We start from the raw sequence: 23,349 nt of genomic DNA on the forward strand, positions 1-23,349 counted from the left end.
CCGAAACTCCAGTCAGGAGTTTCTAAGATGTTTTTGTTTCTTTCTTTTATCTGGAACTTTCGCTTTTTCTTTCTGTTTGTCTTGAACTTAAAAGCCAATTCTGATTTAATTAATTCGCTCAGCGCACAACTATCATGCGCTGAGCGAATAATCAACTGCAAAACCTTTAACTGTCCATAATTCGCTCATCGAATTATTTTGGTGCACTAAGCAAATAATCATCTTTTTAGCTAAGCTATTAAATGTTGGCTTAGCGAGAAACGTCTGACAGCACTCCACTTTGATGTATAAATTCCTGTACAATTTACTACACAACTTTCCTACTTCTAATTACAACTTTTCAATGAGGAAAACACATTATTTCATGAATAATTACAAATTTGAGCTAATTTATAAGTGTAAAATCAATTATTTTTCACACTTATCACTATCACCGTTAGAATCCATCACCACAATCACCATCTCAGCCTCTCTCAACCCAACCTCCCCAACCAGCATCCCTATCAAATTCAAAAGGAATTCATGCACCTACGAATGATGAAAGTTCATTTTTCATACAGTTGTAATCCTTTCAAGCTTTGAGTTCTCGAGCTTGAGTTTGCATGAATAGGAAGCATACATAAGAGCCAAAGAACGATGATCATCAACTAGCTTACGAATCTAGTCTAGTCGAGGATTCAAAGGATCTGTTTTCAAAGCTAGAATGGATCTTCTTATTGACTCAAGTCCATGTGAAATACCACCCTCAGAACCCTAGTTCACCACCATAACAACAGATCAATAACCTTGCTTCGTCAAATCTTTTTCCTTTCTCAAAAACATAAACAATTTAATGATACCAAGAAACTTTTCCCCTTACTAATACTACAAGAACAACCCAAATCAAATCAAAATGAAACAAACTCTATTTTATTCTTAACAAAATTAGCTTCGAGCCTAGCTTTGAAGCACAACAACAATGACATTAAAATTTTTCCAGACTATAAAAGAAAATCAAACCCTGTATTTTTACCAAGAAAATTAGAACACTTCAAGCCTAGTTCAAAAGAACAAAAACGGATTAACATTCTAACTTAATCAAATATCCGTACTTTCCCATAATATAAAGCAAAAACTATTTTCACTTCTAGTAACATTGCCATGAAAATTAGCAAAATCAAACCTTCACTAGATCCGGAAAGAATTGGATCCGACCCATTTGAACTCGTGCAATAAGATCCAAAACTAAACCCACCCCACCAAATTTTTCTCCCAATTAAACTAACCCAAAAAGAAAATAAAACTCAGAAATCAATAAATTGCAAAAAAAAAAAAGGAATAGGGATGATGAATGTTGGAGGAACAAAATAGGGATGCTGGGTGGAGAGATTGGGTTGAGAGAGGCTGACATGGTGATTGCGGCGATGGATTCTAACGGTGATGGGTTTCTTTGTTTAGAGGATTTGGTGAAGATGATGGAGGGAGTGGAAGATGGAAGGAAGGAGACAAAGGGAGAAAGACGAAGAAAAGGTGGAAAAGATTGACCGAGTGTAAACAAAATGACGTGACACTCCACCGTTAGCCACCTCAGCTTCTTTTTAAAGTCGTTAGTTTTGGAGGACGAAAAGTTAAGGTTTTCTTAAGGAGAATGACCAAAATGTAGCTTAGTTTGAAAGATGGACTAAAAACAAATTTGCTTGATAGTTTAAGGACTAAAAACATATTTATCCTTATATTTAATATTGAAGATTTTTGAAAAGTTATCATCTTAGGTGCATATTTGAGAAAAACTTTTAATAGATATTAAGAGAATGACAATATTTCACATTGAAACTAGTTAGAAGTCATATATCATATGAGTGCAATGCATGAAGATAAACATGTGTGATAATTTAATTGATACATTTCACACATTAAGGCCTTGTTCACTTGAATGGATTTGAAGGAGAGTAATTGAGTGGATTTGAAGATAATTTTTTTTGTTGTTTATTTGAGTGAATTTGGAGGTAAACGAGAGTGGATTTGGAAGTAAAATTTGTAAGAATTAATATAGGATTCAATTTATGTGACAGATTAAAAAAATTTACTTCCAAATTCACTCTCGATTACCTCTAAATTCACTCAAATAAACAAAAAAAAATTATCTTCAAATTCTCTTAAATCCACTCAATTATTCTCCCTTAAATCCATTTAAGTGAACAAAGAAAAGTTCATAAATAATGTAAATGTTCATTTGAATTTGACTAAAATGAAGATACAATATAAATTAATATAAAAAAATAGATAAACTAATATTTTCTGTCTATATATCACACTTTATAAAAAAAGGAAATAAAATATGTTATTGTCAACGTTTGTGAAGGTACCATAGTGATACTTTTCAAATTGTTTGCAAGATTTTAAGTTACTTGCTCAAAACTTCATAAACACTCACAACATGTTACTATTGGTAGAATCCTAACGAAAAGTATTACACATACCACAACTCACTTGCAGTGATTTGTAACTTGACAAAAAAAGTCTTTGTTATGGTGAGAAATTGTGTGCAATTAGATTGTGGTTTAAATCATTCAACCTTACATCACGAGACAATTAATGTTACTTTGTAATATGAAAATGTTAACTTTTATCTTTTATATTTGAGATTAGCCATAGTCAACCAATATAGAAAATTAGTTCTAGTTTTTTTGTTTTATTCAACTCATTATATAGATAACTAATCTTCATCACTTTTAAGTTTGAACAAAATACCTTTATGAGAATGAAGTTAAGTGAGAGAAAAAAAACACTTCAAGCTCTGCAAAGTTAAATAATGACAAATAAAGACTTGATTGAGTAAAATATGAAAACTTCATAAAATTTGGAGGGATCATTGTCTTAAGGTAAAAACCCCTAACATATGCAACCATTTGATTATGGTTGTTAAAAAACGATTTTGATTTAAAACCTCTTCTACTTGTAAATTAGGATGAGAAATTTCATTGATTGTTACATAAGTGCATAAATAATGATGTAACTTTTTTTTAAGCATAACAAATTATGTTGATGACCATGGTTATGGTTTTAATGTAGACACTTTATTACACATTTTAGCCATGCATCATGAAAAAAAAAACTTTAAGTCATTCCCAAGTAAAAAAAAACAACACGCATGCAATTAAAAGGGTTTGTGACCTTGTTGTTTGATGCTAAAATTAATTTCTTCAACCAATGAATACTTTCTCAAGTTAATGAAACTACCAATTGAGAAAGGAAGCAATGAATCTTAAAGTAAGGAAGACAAATTATTGTACAGGACCAGGTGTGACTGAAGTCGAACCGACTATCCAAAAAAATTAACGAGCATTTAGACGTACTGACTAGTTGGTAGGAGAGAATGACCAAATCAAATAGTCATTGACTATTTGATTTGGTCATTCTCCCCTACCGACTAGTCGATACGTCTAATGCTCATTTATTTCTTTGGATAGTCAGTCACATCTAATCCTATACAGTTATGAAACTAATAACAAAGAACGAAAGTAAGCAAACTTAAGATAAGAAACAAGGAAGAAATAAGTAATACAAGTGTGAAAGAAAATAAAAGATTCATAGTGTTGAAGAACCTATAATAAATATAATCAAAATCAAATTATAATATATAAATAAATTGTAAATCTCATTTATAAAATAATTTTATAAAATTGAATTATACGTGAGTTTACTTAATAAAATTCTATCAAAGTTATTTAACATGTATATTTTGGTTAATTTAATTGAGACGGCTATACGAAAGTTATATCAAAATTTGATTTTGCATTGAGCATTTGAAGCAAAATAATAAAAGTAGTACTTCTCTAGAATATTTTAAAAAAATCATGAACTTACAAATATCTAAATTTCTTGTAAAAAGAGTTATGCTTTTGTAAAAAAAACTTAAACGAGTTTTAATTTATAAAATTGAAAGTAAGTCTTTTTAATCTAAATTTAAATTTAATAGTATAAAAATTTGAAAAAAAAATTATGCATTAGTCCTTTTTACTCAAATATGGTTAAAACTGAATGAATTACTATTTAATTTACTTTTATTTTTCATTCGTTACGAGACATCTTATATGAACATGTATACATTTTTATTTGTTCATTTGAATAAGACTAATAACTTGATTTGATGGTTGGAAACATTTTTTCTCTTTGAAATTGTAAAAAAACCCTCAAAAATTAATTTTAAATTTAGAGATAAAAGTATACATTTAAGTTTTTTTTTTTTAAATATCTTTTACATAAAATTTAGATAAATGAAAACCATGGTTTGTTGTAGATTACCCAAAAAGACTAACTTGTCTTGAAATTAATTGAGATACCACAAATATTTTTAATTTTTTTTTTCATTAAATAGAATTTAGGTAAAACTAAAACCATATTTTTCCTCTAAAAAAACATAATTTTTAAATTCTCTCCATGGTTTTCAGACTTTAAAGCTGAGAAACCTATAGCAATTGACTATGTTTCATTTTGCAGTTTATTCCGTGGGAGAATGAATGATGTGTGCACTAACTTCATACCAAAAATCTACACTTTCGAATCCTTATGTTTTTCAAATTCCTACAGGAATGTCTCCCCTTCCTTTTTCATCTAACATTCTTCTATTCGAATCCCATTAGGGTTTCTTCTGAACTTCCCAAATCCGTCAAACTCTAGAAAGTTCCGACCTTTGGTTAGGACCCATTTGTGGAAGGAAAGGAAACACAAACAAGCTTCAAACTTGTTCTAAAATGCTTGCTGCTGCTGCTTCAGCTTCTCGGCACCTTCTTCAACGCGATGCCAGCATCGGTGCTTGCAGTGGCAGTGGCAATCGAGTTCGCTCTCTTTTTACAGTTTCTGTGATCGCCACAACCTACCCAAGTCGCACTAAAACATGTTACAGTCATGGTTATGGAATCAGTTTCAATACCCCAAAACACAGAGCGTGCCCAGGTTTGCTTTTTGCTGTAAAGGGGTTCCTCTCTGATTCATCAAATTCTAATTCTCCACATGGCAGAGTTTCCAGACCTCACTTACCACATCCTGTTAGTCAAATTACCTACTTTTTTCTTTGGGGGCAAAACTTAGGTGCAGTTTCTTAGATGCTCTTGCTGCTGTTCTTCGATTATACTTGAAGTTTCACCTCATATGCATACTAAAGGATTACCTTAATGATCAACATTGGTCATTGAAGTCAAAATTCGATTTTGATTGGAGAGCACCACCAAAAGTATCTAAAAAAATGCATATAAGTTTTGTCTTTTTCCCTCTTGGTTCTCTTGAACGAATGCCTGTGATCAGTTCAAATTGCATGACTTCGATACTGATCGTGGTTGTTGAATTGTGTGGATTAGAGTTCAAGTGTGGATGGGCGAGCATTGTTCTCAACTTCAGCTAAAGATGATGGGAGGCAAAGCCAAAAGGCTGCTTCTTCCACCATTCCTAAACCATCACCATCACTTCCTAATGGGCAAGTTGCTGATGTGAGGATCCTTCGCACACTTGCCAGTTACCTTTGGATGAAAGATAATCTTGAATTCCGGGTTCGGGTTATTGCCGCATTGGGCTTACTTATTGGGGCCAAGGTTCGTGACCTTGTTGCTTACTGTTCATGGTTTATGCTACGGCTAACTTGCTTATAGTGATTGACGACACTTGCTTTTTGTTGGAACTTTGTGTTCAGGTTTTGAATGTTCAGGTCCCGTTCTTGTTCAAGCTTGCAGTTGATTCGTTGACGACTGCTTCGGGGAATGCTGCTGCTCTTGCTTCGAGTTCAAGTGGGTTGGCTCTTTTTGCAACCCCAGTGGCAGTGTTGGTTGGATATGGGATTGCGCGTTCAGGAGCTTCTGCTTTCAACGGTATTTATGTACTTGTTTTATCTTCCTTCTAAACTTGCTCTTATCTATGAGAGTGGCATTGGCATGCTTTACAATTCTAAATTCGTAAGTATAGGATTCTCAAACGAAACAACTTTTTAAGTTATGGTTTATGCTGGTTTGACTTGAAGCTATATTTATGTTAGAGAGGTAACTAGATTAGGAGCGAGGAGGTATATCCTTATGAGCCGAAATGAGCTTATCTAAAGCACAAAAGCAAACTTAAACCTGGTGAATAAGAGTAGGCAGGGTTGCCCAATCCGTCTGCATATTGACAAGGAAAAATCAATACCGGAGAGAGTTTGATAACGTATCCCCATCCCAAAGCAAATTGAGGGGAAAATTTGAAACAGCTATATGCACTTTTAGAGATGCTGATCTCTTAGCAAATTGAATATTAAGTACAACCCGACAAGAATATCTAATACAATTCTCATTTGATAATAACTATATTTTAACCCAGGCAATGGTCATATTATTATTAAGTTTGCACATACCAACCACATTATTATAAAACTCAACGTAAATCCTTAAACCTCATCCTTTCTTCTTCAAATCCAATTTTTGTAATGGTGCCGACCCTTTATGCTGATTAATCTGAATATTTTCCATTTAAGTGGGTGAAGCCCTGATCAGAGGCCTATGTCCCTCCATCTCTCTCTCTCTCTCTCTCTCTTCCAGACCTATGCCATGCTCTCTCTACTACACCCACTGCTGCTATCTGGTTTCACTTTATATGCAACCTGCATCTTTATGGCCGAAAGAACTTTTGAAATCCTTTTCCTTTTCGATATTTCTCTTCTTGATTGTTCAAATGCTGTGAAGGAAGTCTCATGTTTTATTTAATCTCATAGCTAATAATTGATTTTTGTTTTGAGCCCACAGTAAGGAAGCGGAAGTTACTAGTTTCACCAACTCCATTTTTGTCCTCTATGGTGGACTTGGGCTCCTCACATATGTGGATCCATTTTTTCCACATATTATGTTTGTTAATGTTTTTAAATAGTTCATTTTCAAAAAGGTCAAGTTTGTGGGAATGGCTGAGAAGATGACATCTGTCAAAACTTGTCATTTGTGCTCCCTTAATTTGTTTAGAGTACCTGTGCATGCACATGCACATACATACATATATTGATAGATAGATAGGTAGATTTAGGCTTCATAACTAATTAATAATGACTTTAATGTCAAGGTGTGAGTTTTAAACACTTGAGAACATACGTCAAGCCCAATAATAACCAAAGGCACGATTTACCCAAAAGAAAATAAAATGCTACAGAAATTACATTATAGAAAATTGCTCATAAGGGTTTGTACTTTGAAGCATATCCAACCAGAGTTATGAATCTCTGACTACACGGACTGGGTTAAAAAATGAACCAACTAGGTAATTTGCTCGGGTTGACACATGAGATGAGAAATGCATAACTTGGTATAAACTTTTGTGACTTAGTGGGTTTCTAAAAGAACTGGTGAATTGGTAAGGTTGTATAGATAGGATGAGTCGAACTTTTTTAAAGTGCAACCTGCAAAATAAAGTCTAGTGCTTCTTTACTGCCAGTGACCTGATCAATTTATGGCCTTTTGTTTGTTCATAACAGGTACAGATCCGTCAATGTTCTTTCTGTTCACATCATAGTTTACCCTGACTGTCAACATAATGGGGACTAGAAAATGGAAGACGGTGCTTCAAATTTTAAAATTAATATTTAAATATATTATAAACATTTTATTACCTTTTGCTCCTTGGGGTCATGTGTTAGTTGCTAGTTCCCTTCTTTACATGGCTTAGAGGGTTAGATTGGTCAACTTTATCAAAAAAGCCAAAATAATTGTTTTTGCTATACTTTTTGTTCGTAGTTTTAAAGCAAATAAAGGAAAATACTTATTGTGAATTTTGAAAATTTTCATTTTTAATTGATATTCAGATTAATTATATACATAATATTGGTATTAAGGATATACCTGCTTTGACAGTTTGACCAATGACTCAATGGCTGAACCAGTAATCTACCTAACTGAGTCAATGACTGGTCTTACTTTAATGATATTGAGAACTGAAATTATCTTTTACACACTCATTACTCTTTACTGTTACTTCTAGCGGGGTAGACTATGAAATTAATTTATCTTGGCTGGGCTCAGGGTGTTCAATGACAATTTGTTCAATAAAAAAATAGCTTATTTTGTTGGCTTGAGCTCAACTAATTATAAACTCACAAGTAATTCAGCTTAATGAACATAAAAAATTTGTGTCAACAACATATTACAAGTTCATTCTGGTCATATTAAAGTTAATCTATGCTCATTTACTAGACAGGCCAAAATGTCTAGTGGAGACTCAGTTCACGAATTAGTGAGTTTAGTATTTTGACCTGTTAGCAATGCGAGTCTCAAATAGCTCTAGTGACAGCGTGACTCATTAACAGCCCCAGCAGCTGAGGCTCTCCATCAGGAATATCTGCATGATTTGATTGCTTTTGTCTATTTCTCTTTGAAAAAGGCATGTGTTTTCATTATTCTTTCTGCTAAATTTTTATTTATTGGATGCAACTACTTGTGGCAGAATTGCGGACTGCTATATTTTCTAAGGTTGCACTGCGAACAATTCGATTAGTATCAAGAAAGGTATGCATGCTTCTTCTTGGTTTCAATATATCAAATAAGGATATAAGTATTTTTAATATTTCTATTTTTATTTATTTAGGATTTGGTTTTTCTAAAATGATTAAGCTAGAAAATAACAGTTCATCCCTGTTTGTTTTAGAGTGGTTAGTTTTTCTGAGGTACATTCATTTAAATCATGGGTGATACACCTGTCACACTTGTTCACTTTAGGGGAGGCAAATACAAAGGTTTTAGAGTTAACTCCTCTTTCAAACATCTTCAGCCCCCTGTCTTTGTCAAAATCACACTTTATGTTCTTATATGATGTTAAAAATACTCAAATTACGCATGTATCTGACTGTTGTAGGTCTTCTCACATTTGCATGACCTTGACCTTCGGTATCATCTAAGGTATGTGTTGTAATATAATTACTAGGATTTACTCCTATTCTTGGGCAGATTTATAATTGCTCAAATTTTATTTGATCTGTGAAGTTCATATTCCCTTAATTTTGGTTAGATGGAGTTTACATATATTTGTTTCCCTCTTTTATGTTATTTACTTTTTTAATTTTTACCTTATGATCGTAACTTCATAATAAATAGGACTTTTTGAAGGTTTGATTAAAAATGAAATTATAGCCTCACCTTGGAATGCATTGGGAATTCTTGGTTGCTTTTCTAATAGGCTTTGCCGAGTTATTTGTGAATAGTTTCCAAAGGAGCATTTTTCCTTGATCTCTGAATTAGTTTTCTGGTTATATTAGTTTCTTCTTAGCTCCCTCTTTTCCCAGAGAAATTCTTGAATATTATTAAGATCTGATTGTTATATAGTGGTCTGTATTTGATTTAGACTTTCTACACCAAAAATGTACTATGTTTGGAATTTAAGAAGGCTTTGTGGTTGAAGCAGAACTAGGCCAACCATTCAAATGGGCTCGAGCATTGAACATCTTCTCTTCTAATTCATTACTTATTTTGTTGCTCTTGTGAACACCTACGAGTCCCTATGGACTGCAATTAAATTTCTGTCTGCAGTCTGCTTGCGTGAATTGTGTTAATTCACACATTTTAGAACAGCAACATTTAAATGATTTAAATGTGAATTATTATTAACTAAACCATCGAAGTCACAAAATATTCACCTCTATTTGTGATTGTCTTTTGTTTTTTGTTTGTTTGTCTATTGTTTAATTGAGTACCCCATTCACCTAGTTATTGTTATTTTCAGCCGAGAAACGGGTGCATTAAGTAGAATAATTGATCGCGGTAGTCGTGGAATAAATTTCATTCTCTACTCTATGGTGTTCAATGTGGTACCTACCATGATAGAGGTATGCCTCGGTTGTTCCCTTGTTGCTTAGCTCAATGATGTATTCTCCCAATGTTGCTCACATTTAAACATAGAAAATAATTAGCAGGAACCGTATTTTAATTGTGGCTTCCTGTTCTCTTTGAGGTTTCTTTAATGATCTTCGAAAACTATTTTGTCATGCCAACTCTTGCTTGTGGGTTTTTAACAACTTCAACAGATTTAACATGTATACATCCAGATATCTATGGTAGCAGGTATACTGGCCTACAAATTTGGAGCTCCCTTTGCGCTTATTACTTCCTTATCAGTTGCTGCTTATGTTATTTTCACTCTGTCTATCACACAGGTATCATGCCTTGAACCGATCTAATTATGCAATGTAGTTAAGCTTGAAAATGTTTGGTACTCTCTTGTATTTCTTTCTGGTCTTGTTATATATGTTAATGACATTGTGGCAACCTTGTACACTGATACTTTAATTTGTTTTACATATCCGACACCAATCCTCTAGGATACTTCATTGGTACGTTTGATGAAGTATCCAAACCTATGAAGAACAAATACTTTGGAAATGTTTTAGAAATGTGATTTTAAGTTGGGTCTGCATAATTGTCGTTATATATTTATTACAGTGTTATCGTTACCAAGATAATGGAAAATATTGGAGACCCCAAAAATCTTTTATGAAAATATATCTGAAGCCATAATGGGTTATTGGACGTAAAAAAAATACAATATATACATGTAGATAATGGATATTTCAATACAAATGCAGAAATATAATTACAATACAAAAGTAAAAGACAACCATAATTAATTATAATATCATGTTTAGAAATTCAAATTACAATAAAATCAAATAAAAAACACCCCGAAAAAAGGGGTGGGTTGCACTGAATAAAAAGAAATTTGAAAGAAAAGAAATGGACTTGCATTTAGCGTCTGCAGAGACAGCGGGACTTTGCGATTTGTTTTGCATGGCACCGTACTGCCACTTTGCGATTTCTGCCACATCACTTTGCAGTGGGCTGCCATGGAAAACCCACATCTCCACAACCATCTTTTGGCGACAAGCTATAACTGTATCACCGATTTCTGCCACGATGCCACTATTGCTGATTTTTATAACAGATTTATTATATTTTAAGAATTTTTATACAATTTTAAATATGCATATGACATATAGTATGCACTTATCTTTTAAATAAGCATATTGCTCTATCGGACATGCATCATATATGATACCAGGCCAATGAAACCTTCGTAAAGTGACGAGCCTTATGCTCCTAGAAATAGCACTTGGTAGTAGCTTGGATTACACATTGCCGTAAAAGTTTAGCCCATTTATGACTACCAAAATCACATACCTTGTGTTAGAATAGGAAAATTTACAATCTTTAGAAAATTTAAATACATTGAGTTTGAATTGCTTATATATCTGTTTATTTTTTTAAATGTTTTGTTTGGATAGAACAGTTCAAATTTATTGAATTTTACTTTTCTTGTTTAGGTATCATTCTTGACCTTGATTGAAAAAAATTCCTACCAAATAACATTATTGACGCTGATTACAGAAAATGCTGCTAACATGGACAGAAAATAGCTACTACAAACTTCAAACGATAAAATGTCTTACATCCACTCAAAGATAGCTCCACCAATATTGATTGAGAAAGTCCTAACAAACATCAACCAAAAAATAACCTTGACCTACGTTGGCGAATTAATAATTCCCAGAATTAATAATTCCAACGATGACAACTTGGAAGTAACTCCTTTTAATGTCGACTAAAAGTAATATTTATTGACATTAACCTAGAAGGTTCTGTATCATATCATTTAAAAAACCCTGTTGATATTGACAGAAAACTGTTACTAGTGTCAATTGAGAAATAATGCTGACCTATATCAGCAAAATATAACCTTCACAGTAGGGACCAAAAGTAACTACAAGAAACCGATGATGTCCTTTACCAAAGCGTAGTTGACATTGTCCTGACTAAGAGAAAATATGAAGACAAAGAGGCATGCATTTGAGAGAAAAGTGTACAAAAGAATTCAAAATTACACCTTTTACTAAAATGTTTTTAGGTAGAATTTGAAATTCTCTAATATTAAGGTACCCAATTATTAGTAAATTTCTGAAATTTCAATTTCTTTTAATATTATCCATGCGAACAACTCTTTTTTTCATAAAACATTTCAATTTTTTTATAAAAATGAATTTCCCTTTAAAAAGTATCCCTCCAAATACATTAATAAACCCCATTTAGTAGTTTTGCAGTTTTCTTTTGTGTGAAATGAAGTGTCAGTTCTCAGTAACATATAATTTGTTTTTATTGGCCAACTAATGACTTGGTGGGGTAAATGGATTTTAGTATGATGGATGCAGTGGATTTGTTGCAAAATTAATTGATTATAGTATTCATGAACTCTCATGTTTTCTGGTTTTTTTCAGTGGAGGACTAAGTTCAGGAAAGCCATGAATAGGGCTGATAATGATGCTAGTACGAGGGTTATTGATTCACTTATTAATTATGAGGTGAGCATTTCAGTCATCAATGCCAGTTTTTGAATGTTATCTTCCTTTTAGTGTTTTTGTTATCACTTATTTTTTTCTTATTTTACAGACTGTCAAATATTTTAATAATGAAGTTTATGAAGCTGATAATTATGACAAGTACCTAAAGAGTAAGTGATCAATTTTCCTTGTTAAGTTGGGTGTGCAAAATGGCACTAATTATTTTGTATATTCTAATTGCTCATATACTGTTCTTGGCCTATTCGTATGACCATTATTTCATAGGTCTTATGGGCTCTCACAGTTAAGCTAGTAATGAGCCTCGGTCAAGCCAGCCTTTAATTTTCCATTGTTTCCCTTAAACTCACTTAAGAGAGCATCTAATCTTGCTTAAGTTAGCTTTTGAGTTCCAAGATTTAGGTGCTTCTTGACTTTATTTACTTAACTCTTCTTTATAATTGATGTTGCTTGCTTCTCTAGTTTTATTTGTTGTTCTCTTAATTCCTTTTTATAATTGTTGTTGTTTGTCCTGCTGTGGTATGTAATATCATTGTCTAGGATATGAAGATGCTGCTCTGAAAACCCAACGAAGTCTTGCTGTCTTGAATTTTGGTCAAAATATTATATTTAGTACTGCCCTTTCATCAGCAATGGTGCTATGCTCTCATGGGATCATGGATGGAACGCTGACTGTTGGTGATTTGGTACAAGTTTTCTTAAATTTAGTTCTAGTTTGAGGATTGCGTAGCTTTGCTCCATTGAAGCTTTTATTTGTTCTTTAATGATTATGTTTGCTTTCATAGACAAAGAACTCCTTATCCTTCAATCTCTTTGTAATTTTCTTCTTGCTATCATGATAAATATCTTCGTTTCTTAAATTAATCTAAACTCAATATGCAGGTAATGGTGAATGGGCTTCTCTTCCAATTATCTCTTCCACTTAATTTCCTTGGTAGTGTTTATCGTGAGACTATACAGAGTTTAGTTGACATGAAATCCATGTTTCAGTTACTCGAGGTATCTTCCGTGTGGAATTTTAGTAAATTATCTTGAAGTTTCTTTTAAATTTGTATTGTTGATCATGAAATTTCATTATTTCACCTCGTATGAGTTCAAGATACAGATTATTACTAGAACTTTTTGGCATCATAATAATTATGTAATTTCTTCTTATTGGAGATAGTATTCTTCGTTCCCTGCTGTTTGTTTATTTCTTTCTTTTGATCAGTTTTCTGGATTCCTGTGAGCATGGTAAAATTGCAAAAGAAACATCTTCTTTGTTATTTTGTCCATAACGTCTGTATTGTTGTTTTCATTTATTCAAAGATATGCTTAGTTATGTGATCATGCTTACTAGATCTACACCTTTCTGATTTTGTGATAATGCTTATTTGCTTTTTATATTATTATTATTATTGTTGTTCTTGTTATTATTATTATTATTATTATTACAGGAAAGAGCAGACGTTAGGGATAAAGAGAATGCACAGCCTCTTAGATACAATGGGGGGAGTATCCAATTTGAGAATGTACATTTTAGGTGCGTGATTGTCTCTTTACTACGTGATGTTTTACCATTCATATAGATTGACTTTCGGCTAGTATATATGATAATATTAGTAGAGAGAGATTGATGCAGTAGAAAATTAAGAAGCCATATTTATGTATATTGATGTATTTTATCTCCAGTTACCTCACAGAAAGAAAGATACTAGATGGAATATCGTTTGTTGTGCCAGCTGGTAAAAGTGTTGCAATTGTTGGGACTAGTGGAAGTGGTAAGATTCAGCATGACAGTTCCTTATTTTCTTAAATTATTTTGCATGCTAAGCTGTCCTTAGAAAAAATTTCTTGCAGCCTATTGCAAATGTCCTATGATTGACTTTTTATCAACTATTTTGCAAATGTTTTCACATATTAATTGAGAATGTCTGCGAGTGGTAACTATCTACTACCATTCTCCATCACTAATTCACATCACAAAGTGTTTCACTTTTTGCAATGTGAAGTGCTACCAAACTAACAGCTGGTATTACCACAGAATTCAATCCCGGATAGTGGAGTGGAGCAAAGCGGATGATCCTTAAAGTGGGATAGATGTGTGCTGATAGTGGACTGACCGCTATTCTATTATTCTACACACATTTATAAAAGTTCAAAAAGGGAAAATAGATAAAAATTCCTGCACTAATAAATCATTAATAATAAAAACTTATTGTACATAAACAAAACATTAAGTACATCATAGTTGCCAATAGTTTATAGCAGTAGTAGGCAGAGCCAGTAAATTGTTTTGGCCTTATGGACTAGGCCAAATAGCTGGTTAAATGGGTTTGGTTCGGCTGGAAATATAAGAGTCTAAATTTGAGTGGAACAATTTTGATCCGGTTCATTTATCCTACTGTCCAAATGGGTCTAGGTCGGCTTGACCCATAGGCTTGTTGGTCAGTCTTTTTTTACAATAAAAATTATAATTTAAGAAATTGAAAATAATATTATTTGATTATAACATATACTTGTGTTGTTTATAATTTATTTATCATATTACTACATCTAAAAATTAAAATTAATTTCATTTGTGACTTAAATGATTAGGAGTGCATATTTTTTATATTTAGAATTTAAATATTTTAACTTTCTTTTGGTTTGGGCCAAAATGACCGCCATATTATTTATTTTTTTGGCTCCATTAAGAATATGGACTGACACAATGTTTCCACTTGGCCAACCTGATTCGCCAGCTCTAGTAGGAGGATGCTCTTGGATTTTTACATAAATATTGTTTGTGTTATATAACAATATATGTATGTTTGATAATATTGATATTCTTTTTGGAAATCCTTATACATATTGGAAAATGCTATTCAGAATGTATTAAAAAGCTTCAAAACATATTCTAGAGGATTCTGGAATGCATTCTTACCTATTTCGGAATAAATAATCTGAAATTTATTTTTAACTGTTTCGGGTTACTTGTTCTGGAACACTCCCAAAGAATATTTTTCATCATTATGGAATAAACTTTCTCGAACATTTAAAATCTGTTCCAGAATTTTTCTTTTTCTGGAATAGTTTGAATACAAGCCAACACACACTGACATGCTTCCTTCACTGCAAAGCAAAAGAAGGTTCTCCAAACTCCCATTCTGAAATCTACTAGACAACACAGCCAGCTTTACATTTTTCAACCTAATCCAAATTATATTATATGCATGACGAACCTTTATCTCCCACTCTATCTAATTCTGATACATTTCCTTTGTTTATTATCAAATTGTGGCAAAGGAATTGGATGGAATGCTTTTTCTTGGCACATGTTTTCTTTAGTTGCACCACCACTTTGAACATAGCAGTGCAGTGAACAATCCTAGGATTATATGAACAAACAAAGCCCTTGAGGTTCATTGCTTTCTGTAGTTGTTGTATACAAGCACTAGTACAATAAATGTTTTTTTTTTTTGGTTAATTCTTGGGATCAAATAGAAACAGGGATGATGTTCTCGTGGTACTATCAATTGCAAGGAAGGGTTTTGCACACGAGATGGATGTCAATGCTGCATTCAAGCACTTGTTCATAATCCGACCCGACAAAGACAAATGAAACTAAACATGAAAAAAATGAATTTGAAGAAAGCAAAACAAAAAAGGCTAAGAAGGTTTTCCGAATTGTTTCTTCCATATCGAAGTTTGGGGAATCCTTTGATCTGGGAGTCTTCTTATATAAGCTTGATAAGATAATCATTGTAGAATAAACTTCTTCCCATTCTTTTCTGTATTAAAGGCATGAAATATCAAACACACAATGTTGATGAAAGAGAGTCTAACATCAACAACAAACTTGACAATTTTTATGAAAAAGTTCTTTCTCTTTTATATGTATTAAAGAAATGAAATATCAAACCACACAAAGTTGAGGAAAGAGAGTCTAGCCTAACAACATGACAATTTTTGTGAAAAAGTTCTTTCTCTTTCATATAACTGTAAGACACATTTCTTCCTTTTCTTTTTATCTGGCTAACTTGAATAAATCAGATGGATGAAAACCAGTGTATTCAAACTACACTGTTGTGCTTTTTATTGGTGTATATATAGGAGTTTCAAACTAAGGTAAGGCACTTACCATAAGCCCTAACCCTAGAGGTGGGTACATACAACAGAAATAATAATGAAATAACTTTATATTTTAACAAGTGACTTTAGCATTTGTGCCGATTAGCTAACTTTCTTTTTTCATTGGCTTGTACAAAATTTATAGCTACATCTAATTCACAAATGCAAACATAATATTCAAAGAGATAGACAAATATATGATTGTTGAATCACTTCGCTGTTTTTTGAAAGCAGTTTAAGGTTTTAGCTCCTACAAAACACTTTGTCGAAGATTATAATAGAGATAGCATATAACACAATTCTTTGTAATTCTTTTTATGAAAAGCGGTTGTGGATGATTTTATTAGAGAAAATCCTCATGGTAAGATCGCTTATGTAGAAAAACATTAAGACAACTTATATTAAGCATATATGGATGCTTGCATACATAACTCAACTATATCTGAGTAATCACAGTGCAATATGTATGTGCGTTTTATTTACTTTTCTTGTCCAAAAACACTTTAAGTTATGTTGGGAAGTCTCACATTGTCCACCTCAGTTCTTGGAGTGTAACTTATATAGTTGCTGGGCAACTTCGCTTAGTGTCAATTGTTTTTAAGATGAAATCTATCATATCAAAGGCAATAGATCTTGGTAAATTGCCCATCGTGATAGGCTCACCTGTTCCTGCGTGCATCTATGGAGGGGGGATTGTTGAGAAGTCCGACATCACCTACTTCAATTCTTGGAGTGCAGCTTATAAATATATGTTCACATAATGTAAATTGATTTTAAGATGAAATTTGAAAACTCATACTCCTTAAAAAATAGAACTTCTGAGGACTTTATAAACTTTAAAATTTTTATCATAGAATTTTTTAGGGATTAAATCCTTTATATGCGTATGGTTGCAACAATAATTATAATTTTCTCGTCTACATTAAGTATGCTTAGGACTTAGTCCATGTATGCTATACCTTTCCCAACAACATTAGTGGGTGTATACTCTTTTTGGAATTAACTGGCCATTGGATTTAGAAGGGGCTGATCTGCGCTGCAAGTTTTGGATCCATTTCCCTAATTGCTACCTTTTTAGGTGGCCTTCTTCATGGCTTGTAGCCATTTCCTTTCCAGACTAGTTGAATCTTGTGTTCTGGGATTGCTGTCAAGCATAGGTCTGTTTGGTCCTATGGAAAATATCATCTTTCTAAATTTGTGGGGAGGAAGCTTGATAGCAAAATGTGTTTTACATGATTTGAAGATATGGAACCTGAGTCATATATTGATAGGAACAACCAGTATTATAGAACACTCCAAGACAATTCTTGATAGATTTTATTAAGAAAACAGTAGAAAACAGTAAGAACCGAACAACTGAAGGGCTGTCGAGAGGTCCTCACCCTCCTCCAACCCCTTACTTCCTAGAATACAATCAACAACCTTTTTCCCTCCCAAAACCCTGACTATTTATAATAGTCAGTTACATGAACAAATATAAAAACATCTATAGGAGGTTATAGCCAACCTCATTTGAACAGAATTTTCTCTTCATAACTGGTTTTCCTATGATATTGAAGCTTAGTATTATTCAGTTTTTATATGATATACCTACTACTAAAACATGGAATGCCTCTGTTAAATTTAAATATGGTGCTTGTTGCGTTTTCTGGCTTTTGAATATCCTCTGCTTTTTAATAATAATACATGTTCATTTCTGACATGCTTCAAATTTATAATTCTGAACAGGAAAATCAACCATTCTTAGATTGCTATTCAGGTTCTTTGATCCTAATTCTGGAAGTGTAAGATATGAATCAATTGATCTATACTTTCGTGAATTTAAGCTATATTGCCATGATATATATGACATGCAGTTTCGTCTTGTCCCGTTTGTATCATGAGATGCATGGTTTTTAACACCTGTGTTATATAGTTCTAAAGATGTGTGTATAGGCTTCAATAATGAATGAACTATATAAATTGAGGTTATATAGTTCTCTCCTTCTCATTTTTTCTCGTACCTTACAGATAAAGATAGATAATCAAGATATTCGGGAGGTAACCCTTGAGAGTTTGCGGAAGTCCATTGGTGTTGTTCCACAAGATACTGTAAGTTGAACAAAGCACCTATCTCTAAAATCTCATGCATGTTTCCCCTGCCTTGCATGTTGTGGAAACCTAAGCTATTGTGGACAGGTACTTTTTAATGATACTATATTTCACAACATTCACTATGGTCGGCTTTCTGCAACAAAAGAGGAGGTAACTTTTACTGTAATGCTGTATCTCTGCTTTCTTCTTCAACTTGCAAATTTCCACTGCTTGGTTCCAAGTTTTATTTATTACTGTATGGATACAGGTCTATGAAGCTGCTCAACAAGCAGCAATTCATAACACTATCATGAATTTTCCTGATAAATACTCAACTGTTGTTGGAGAGCGAGGGCTCAAGGTGATAGAAATTCTTTCTTTTTTAAAATATACGTTTCTCAGTATTGTTCTTCTGGGTAATAACTTGTTCAGGGTATGGAGGGTTATGGATTGCAAATCTCAGATCACTGAAATAAATACCCAGAATCTTGATGTATTTAGAAAATCCGATGTTATTAACTTACAAAAGGACACGACAATTAATTTAAAACGGACATGAATGCATTGTGTAAAGAAATTAGAATAGAAGTTCTTTAAGTGTGAGGAGATGTGACCTTTGTTGTGGCTAAATTTCTATATATCTATTTAGGTTTTGTTACAAAAGTCATACCTGACATTTTTTAGATTAAAGTGTTAAATAATATTAGAGGTATGTACTTTAGTTATATTAGAGTTTGTACTTTTATATTTTATGTACAATAAAGCAGTTAGTTACTAAGAAAAACTATCTCTTCTGTTGTAGTTAACTATAAATAGGACTGTAATGTTCCTCTTTCACAGGTTAATAAAATGTATGCAGTTTAGTTTGTTACAGACGTCTCTCTCGTTCAGTTTCTTTTACAAAGATCTGATTATAGAAGATGTAAAAGATTTACCTAGGGATTATTATTTTTGTGAGTGTTGTAATGTCTACCTTTGGAAATACAATCCCACGTTCTTGCATTATTTTATATTTTTTCAAATGATAAAAGTCTACAGTGAAAAACTCTTCAGTTTTTACTTGTGGCTTGTCTTATTAGTTAAGTGGTGGTGAGAAGCAACGTGTTGCCTTGGCTCGTTCATTCTTAAAAGCGCCTGCAATTCTGTGAGTATTCTAATCATTTTATCTACTCGACACTTTTTGTTGTGTGGCTTTGTATTTTTATGTTTACTACGTTCCAGATGAAAAAGATTTGTTTTTATGGACTGAAATTATTTTAATGAATTTGTCTACATTCTTTCCAAAGATGTAATCAAATAATTTCTATAAAATGTGTTTATTGAATTACCTTTCCTCAAGAAGAAAAAGATTACACTTGAACTAAGTAGGGAAATAAAAAATTATTTTATTGATAACAATTACACCAACTACATTATCCTCAGCTTTATTTTTTAACAATTAAACTCTTTAAAATAAGGAAATAAATGTTAAAATGAATAAGAAAATTCTAAATATATTTTTTTCCTGATCACTATGGGGATATTCTTATCCTAATAATTCCCTGTTTAATCCTCTCCCTCTCAAGTTGGAAATGACTGGATGTCATTTTCAACTTAATTACAAGATTTTGTAATCTATCCTGAGGAAGTCCTTGGTGGAAATGTCTACTATCTGAAGTCAGGGATATATGTTGTTGTAATCACAAGACCTTTGTCAATTTCAATATGTTTGGTCTTATCATGTTTACTGGATTATGGGTAATGCTCATGGTTGACTTGTTATCTATCTTTATTTTAAGGTCATCTAGTGTAATTTTCATCCAGAGTCCTTCACTCACAACTTAAGCAAAGGCTCAAAATTCAACTTTTGCATTGGAAAGAGATACTCTGTCATGTTTTTATTTTTCCATGTTACCAGACTTTCTCTAAGAAACACACAGTAAGCGTTTCTCTAAGAAACACACAGTAAGCGGAAGTTGATTTTTAGTAACAGAACCTATATAGTCTACATTAGTGTCTACTTTTGTGATTAAAGTGTCTTCTTTCCTGAACAATAGTCCCTTTCCTGCACTTGACGTGAAGTACTAAAGAATTTTGTCAACTGTTTGGATATGTTTTATTCTTGGATCATGTATAAATGGGCTTACCACGCGAACTGCATTACTGTTTGGTCTTGTGTGGATTAGATAAATGAGTTTTCCTATCAATCTTTTGTATTGGTTCTTTTCTATAGGAGAGTTCTATTAACTTCTAATTTTATGATTCTGTTCAATAGAAACTCTTTAAGTTGTACTTCCCAACTTATCTGTATCTTTGAGATCAAGTACACATTTTTTTTTTGGAGATGAAAATCTCCTTCTTGGTAGGATAGGCAACCTGTATTCCAAGGAAATACTTGAATTTTCCTTAGTATTTCATTTCGAATTGGCCTTGTAGATGAAGGAACAAATACATTACGCGTAAAAAGCCTTGTAACAATAAAATACTCAACAAATTGCTTTTTACACAGTAAAATTACTCAAGCAATAAAGGGTACACAATGATGAGGTAAATTTACTTAAAAGTGTCAAACACTACCCCCGAAACATAATAGAAGTAAATATCTTTCTACTGCATAGCTGTTGAGGAAACCTTCTTGAAGAAACCATCTGTGGATATCGTAACAGGTATCAGGACGTACTAAAAAAGGTAGGAAAATTAGAGAAAGGGTTTTTAAGTATTAATATGGTATAAGACTTAACAAATTAAGTTAAGCATTTACTTCAGCAACGTTACCATTAGAATGAATTTTTGTGTGGAATGCTTAAATCTATGTGGCATTGTAAGATCCAGAAAATTAAGATAAGCAACTATACACTGTGAATGTTCTGCATCTACAAGGGAATGTTGAAATTGTGACTTTTGACTTATTTTAATTACAATTGCCTCTTATTGTGATGTATTATCTTTATCAAATTATAATCATAATATGGTTATGGTAAATAAATAACCTATTGGTCCCCACTGAGATATTGTGGTCATGCTGCATTACTGATTTAGCAATCTGATAGAAATTATTAGATATACTTTGCCACTCTTCAATCATGGGAGATCCCTGTGATTCAGATAAAGTGAGAAGCATCAATGTTTGTCAACATAGAATAAATGAATGTTAGTCATGTTTTTTTTTAATTTCTTCCCTTTGCCCTTGTCCTGTCTCGTTACTAGGTTGTGTGATGAAGCTACAAGTGCTCTTGACAGCACAACAGAAGCAGAAATTTTAACTGCATTAAAGTCCGTAGCAAAAAATCGAACTTCCATATTCATTGCTCACAGGCTTACCACTGCAATGCAGTGTGATGAGGTAATCCCTATCTACTTTTTGTGTCCTTAAACAGTACTTGGTTCCTATATTATGTGTTTGTTCATGTCCACTTTTTATAACAAACTTTAAGCTTACATAGATTGCTCCAGAACAGTTAACTAATTTTTTTTTTTTCTAATAGTGATAATATGTATGTTGAAGTTGGACCATCTTTACATTAAGCCAAGACATCATAAAAAAGCACATTTCATAACAGTAGATATATTATGAACCCTAAAAAAAACCTCTGTTTGTTCTTTGAACAGTACATTATTTACATCAAAAAGCTTTTATTTGCCATTGTTCAGATTATTGTTCTGGAAAATGGGAAGGTGGTTGAGCAAGGACCACATGAAGAGCTCTTATCAAAAGCAGGAAGATATGCACAACTGTGGGGACAACAAAATAACTCAATTGATGCAATTGATACAGCCATTGATGTGGGAGCATAAAAAGTTATAGAAAGCTTCCTCCCTTCCTCTCAGAGAGAAAAAGACATTGTGCAATGTTAATAGTCCATGACTTCATTACAATTTTGAAGTTTTGTGATACCTAAGTCTGTTGTAAGCTTTTCCTAGCCTCTGTAGTACATTTTGTATTTGTTTAGCTAGGCCTATTCTTGCAGCAGGGAATATCATATGTCATTTCATGGTATATCAATTCTTTGTACCGACATATGTGAGTTTTTGGTCTTCAAAGGCAACACTTGTATACATCAGTTCAAGATGATTGAAGGTCTTATGAGCTTTCTGCTGACAGCAAGAGTTTGTATTATTGGATTTGAATAATAGATTGTGGGGTATCAAATAATATTAACTTTATAGATATACATTACTTTTACTGATTAAGTTGTGTGAAAATTATTTTGTTGATATTTTCTTATAAAATTGAAGAGGAGCACATATATCTCTATATTATAAAAGAAGATAAAATAAGTAAATAAATAAATTTTTATATTTAAATTTTTATCTTGTCAAATTTAGATTTTTATCATTATCATGAGATTTATTATGGCTTATGGTTGGAACTTTTTTCAGATAATATTTATATGTTTGAGTGTGGTGCAATTATCCCCACCCCTAAAATTAACATCTCAAAGAAAGAAAATTACTTTCTTCTAATATTTTTTTTTCTCTACTATTATTGTGTGAAGATGTTAAAAGAAGGAAAGGCAAAATGTGAAGATCAAGCCAGCCAACTCTAATAGAAAAAAAAAAAAATCAATAATGGATACATAATAAAAATAGTTATATAAATTAAATTGTGATTTATAACAGTGAATAATTTATTCAGTCATATTTATCTGCTCAAGAGTGTTTATTTTGAGTATCATTTTCTACTATTTTTTTTTTCATCTACACATTCTAAAACATTTCATACTTGTACAGAAGCTTTTGATATTTTTTCCAATTTATATATAAAGAAAATTTTTGTAGTTAGTATCCAAATTTATTTTTAATTTTAATTTTCAAATGATTTTTTTTCAAATTAAAATAATTATTTTATCAATTTTAGTTTTTAACTGTTTTTTTAAACTTAACTC

The 23,349-nt window shown here is 32.3% G+C and overlaps 1 protein-coding gene across 1 annotated transcript; it reads left to right on the forward strand.

The window, feature by feature from the left end:
- The first annotated feature begins 4,446 nt into the window (after positions 1-4,446).
- Positions 4,447-22,654, forward strand: LOC106764839 (ABC transporter B family member 25, mitochondrial). Its single transcript, XM_014649251.2, has 20 exons — positions 4,447-5,027; positions 5,337-5,567; positions 5,666-5,840; positions 8,425-8,486; positions 8,833-8,876; positions 9,697-9,799; positions 10,019-10,126; positions 12,239-12,322; positions 12,411-12,471; positions 12,860-13,005; positions 13,202-13,318; positions 13,756-13,841; positions 13,991-14,079; positions 18,140-18,195; positions 18,422-18,502; positions 18,590-18,655; positions 18,753-18,845; positions 19,564-19,628; positions 21,671-21,806; positions 22,115-22,654. Exons 1-20 carry the CDS (start codon positions 4,734-4,736, stop codon positions 22,256-22,258), a joined length of 2,241 nt encoding a protein of 746 aa, XP_014504737.1. The 5' UTR covers positions 4,447-4,733; the 3' UTR covers positions 22,259-22,654.
- The last annotated feature ends 695 nt before the right edge of the window (positions 22,655-23,349 follow it).

This window comes from Vigna radiata, chromosome 6 (assembly GCF_000741045.1).
Source record: "Vigna radiata var. radiata cultivar VC1973A chromosome 6, Vradiata_ver6, whole genome shotgun sequence".
Classification (NCBI taxonomy): domain Eukaryota; kingdom Viridiplantae; phylum Streptophyta; class Magnoliopsida; order Fabales; family Fabaceae; genus Vigna; species Vigna radiata.

Bases quoted from the DNA above. Each gene is read 5' to 3' on its own strand.
- LOC106764839 (XM_014649251.2), top strand. From the start codon at position 4,734: ATGCTTGCTGCTGCTGCTTCAGCTTCTCGGCACCTTCTTCAACGCGAT. The intron at 10,127-12,238 runs GTATCATGCCTT...GGTTTTTTTCAG, and splicing joins TCACTCTGTCTATCACACAG to TGGAGGACTAAGTTCAGGAA. The intron at 12,472-12,859 runs GTAAGTGATCAA...ATCATTGTCTAG, and splicing joins TTATGACAAGTACCTAAAGA to GATATGAAGATGCTGCTCTG.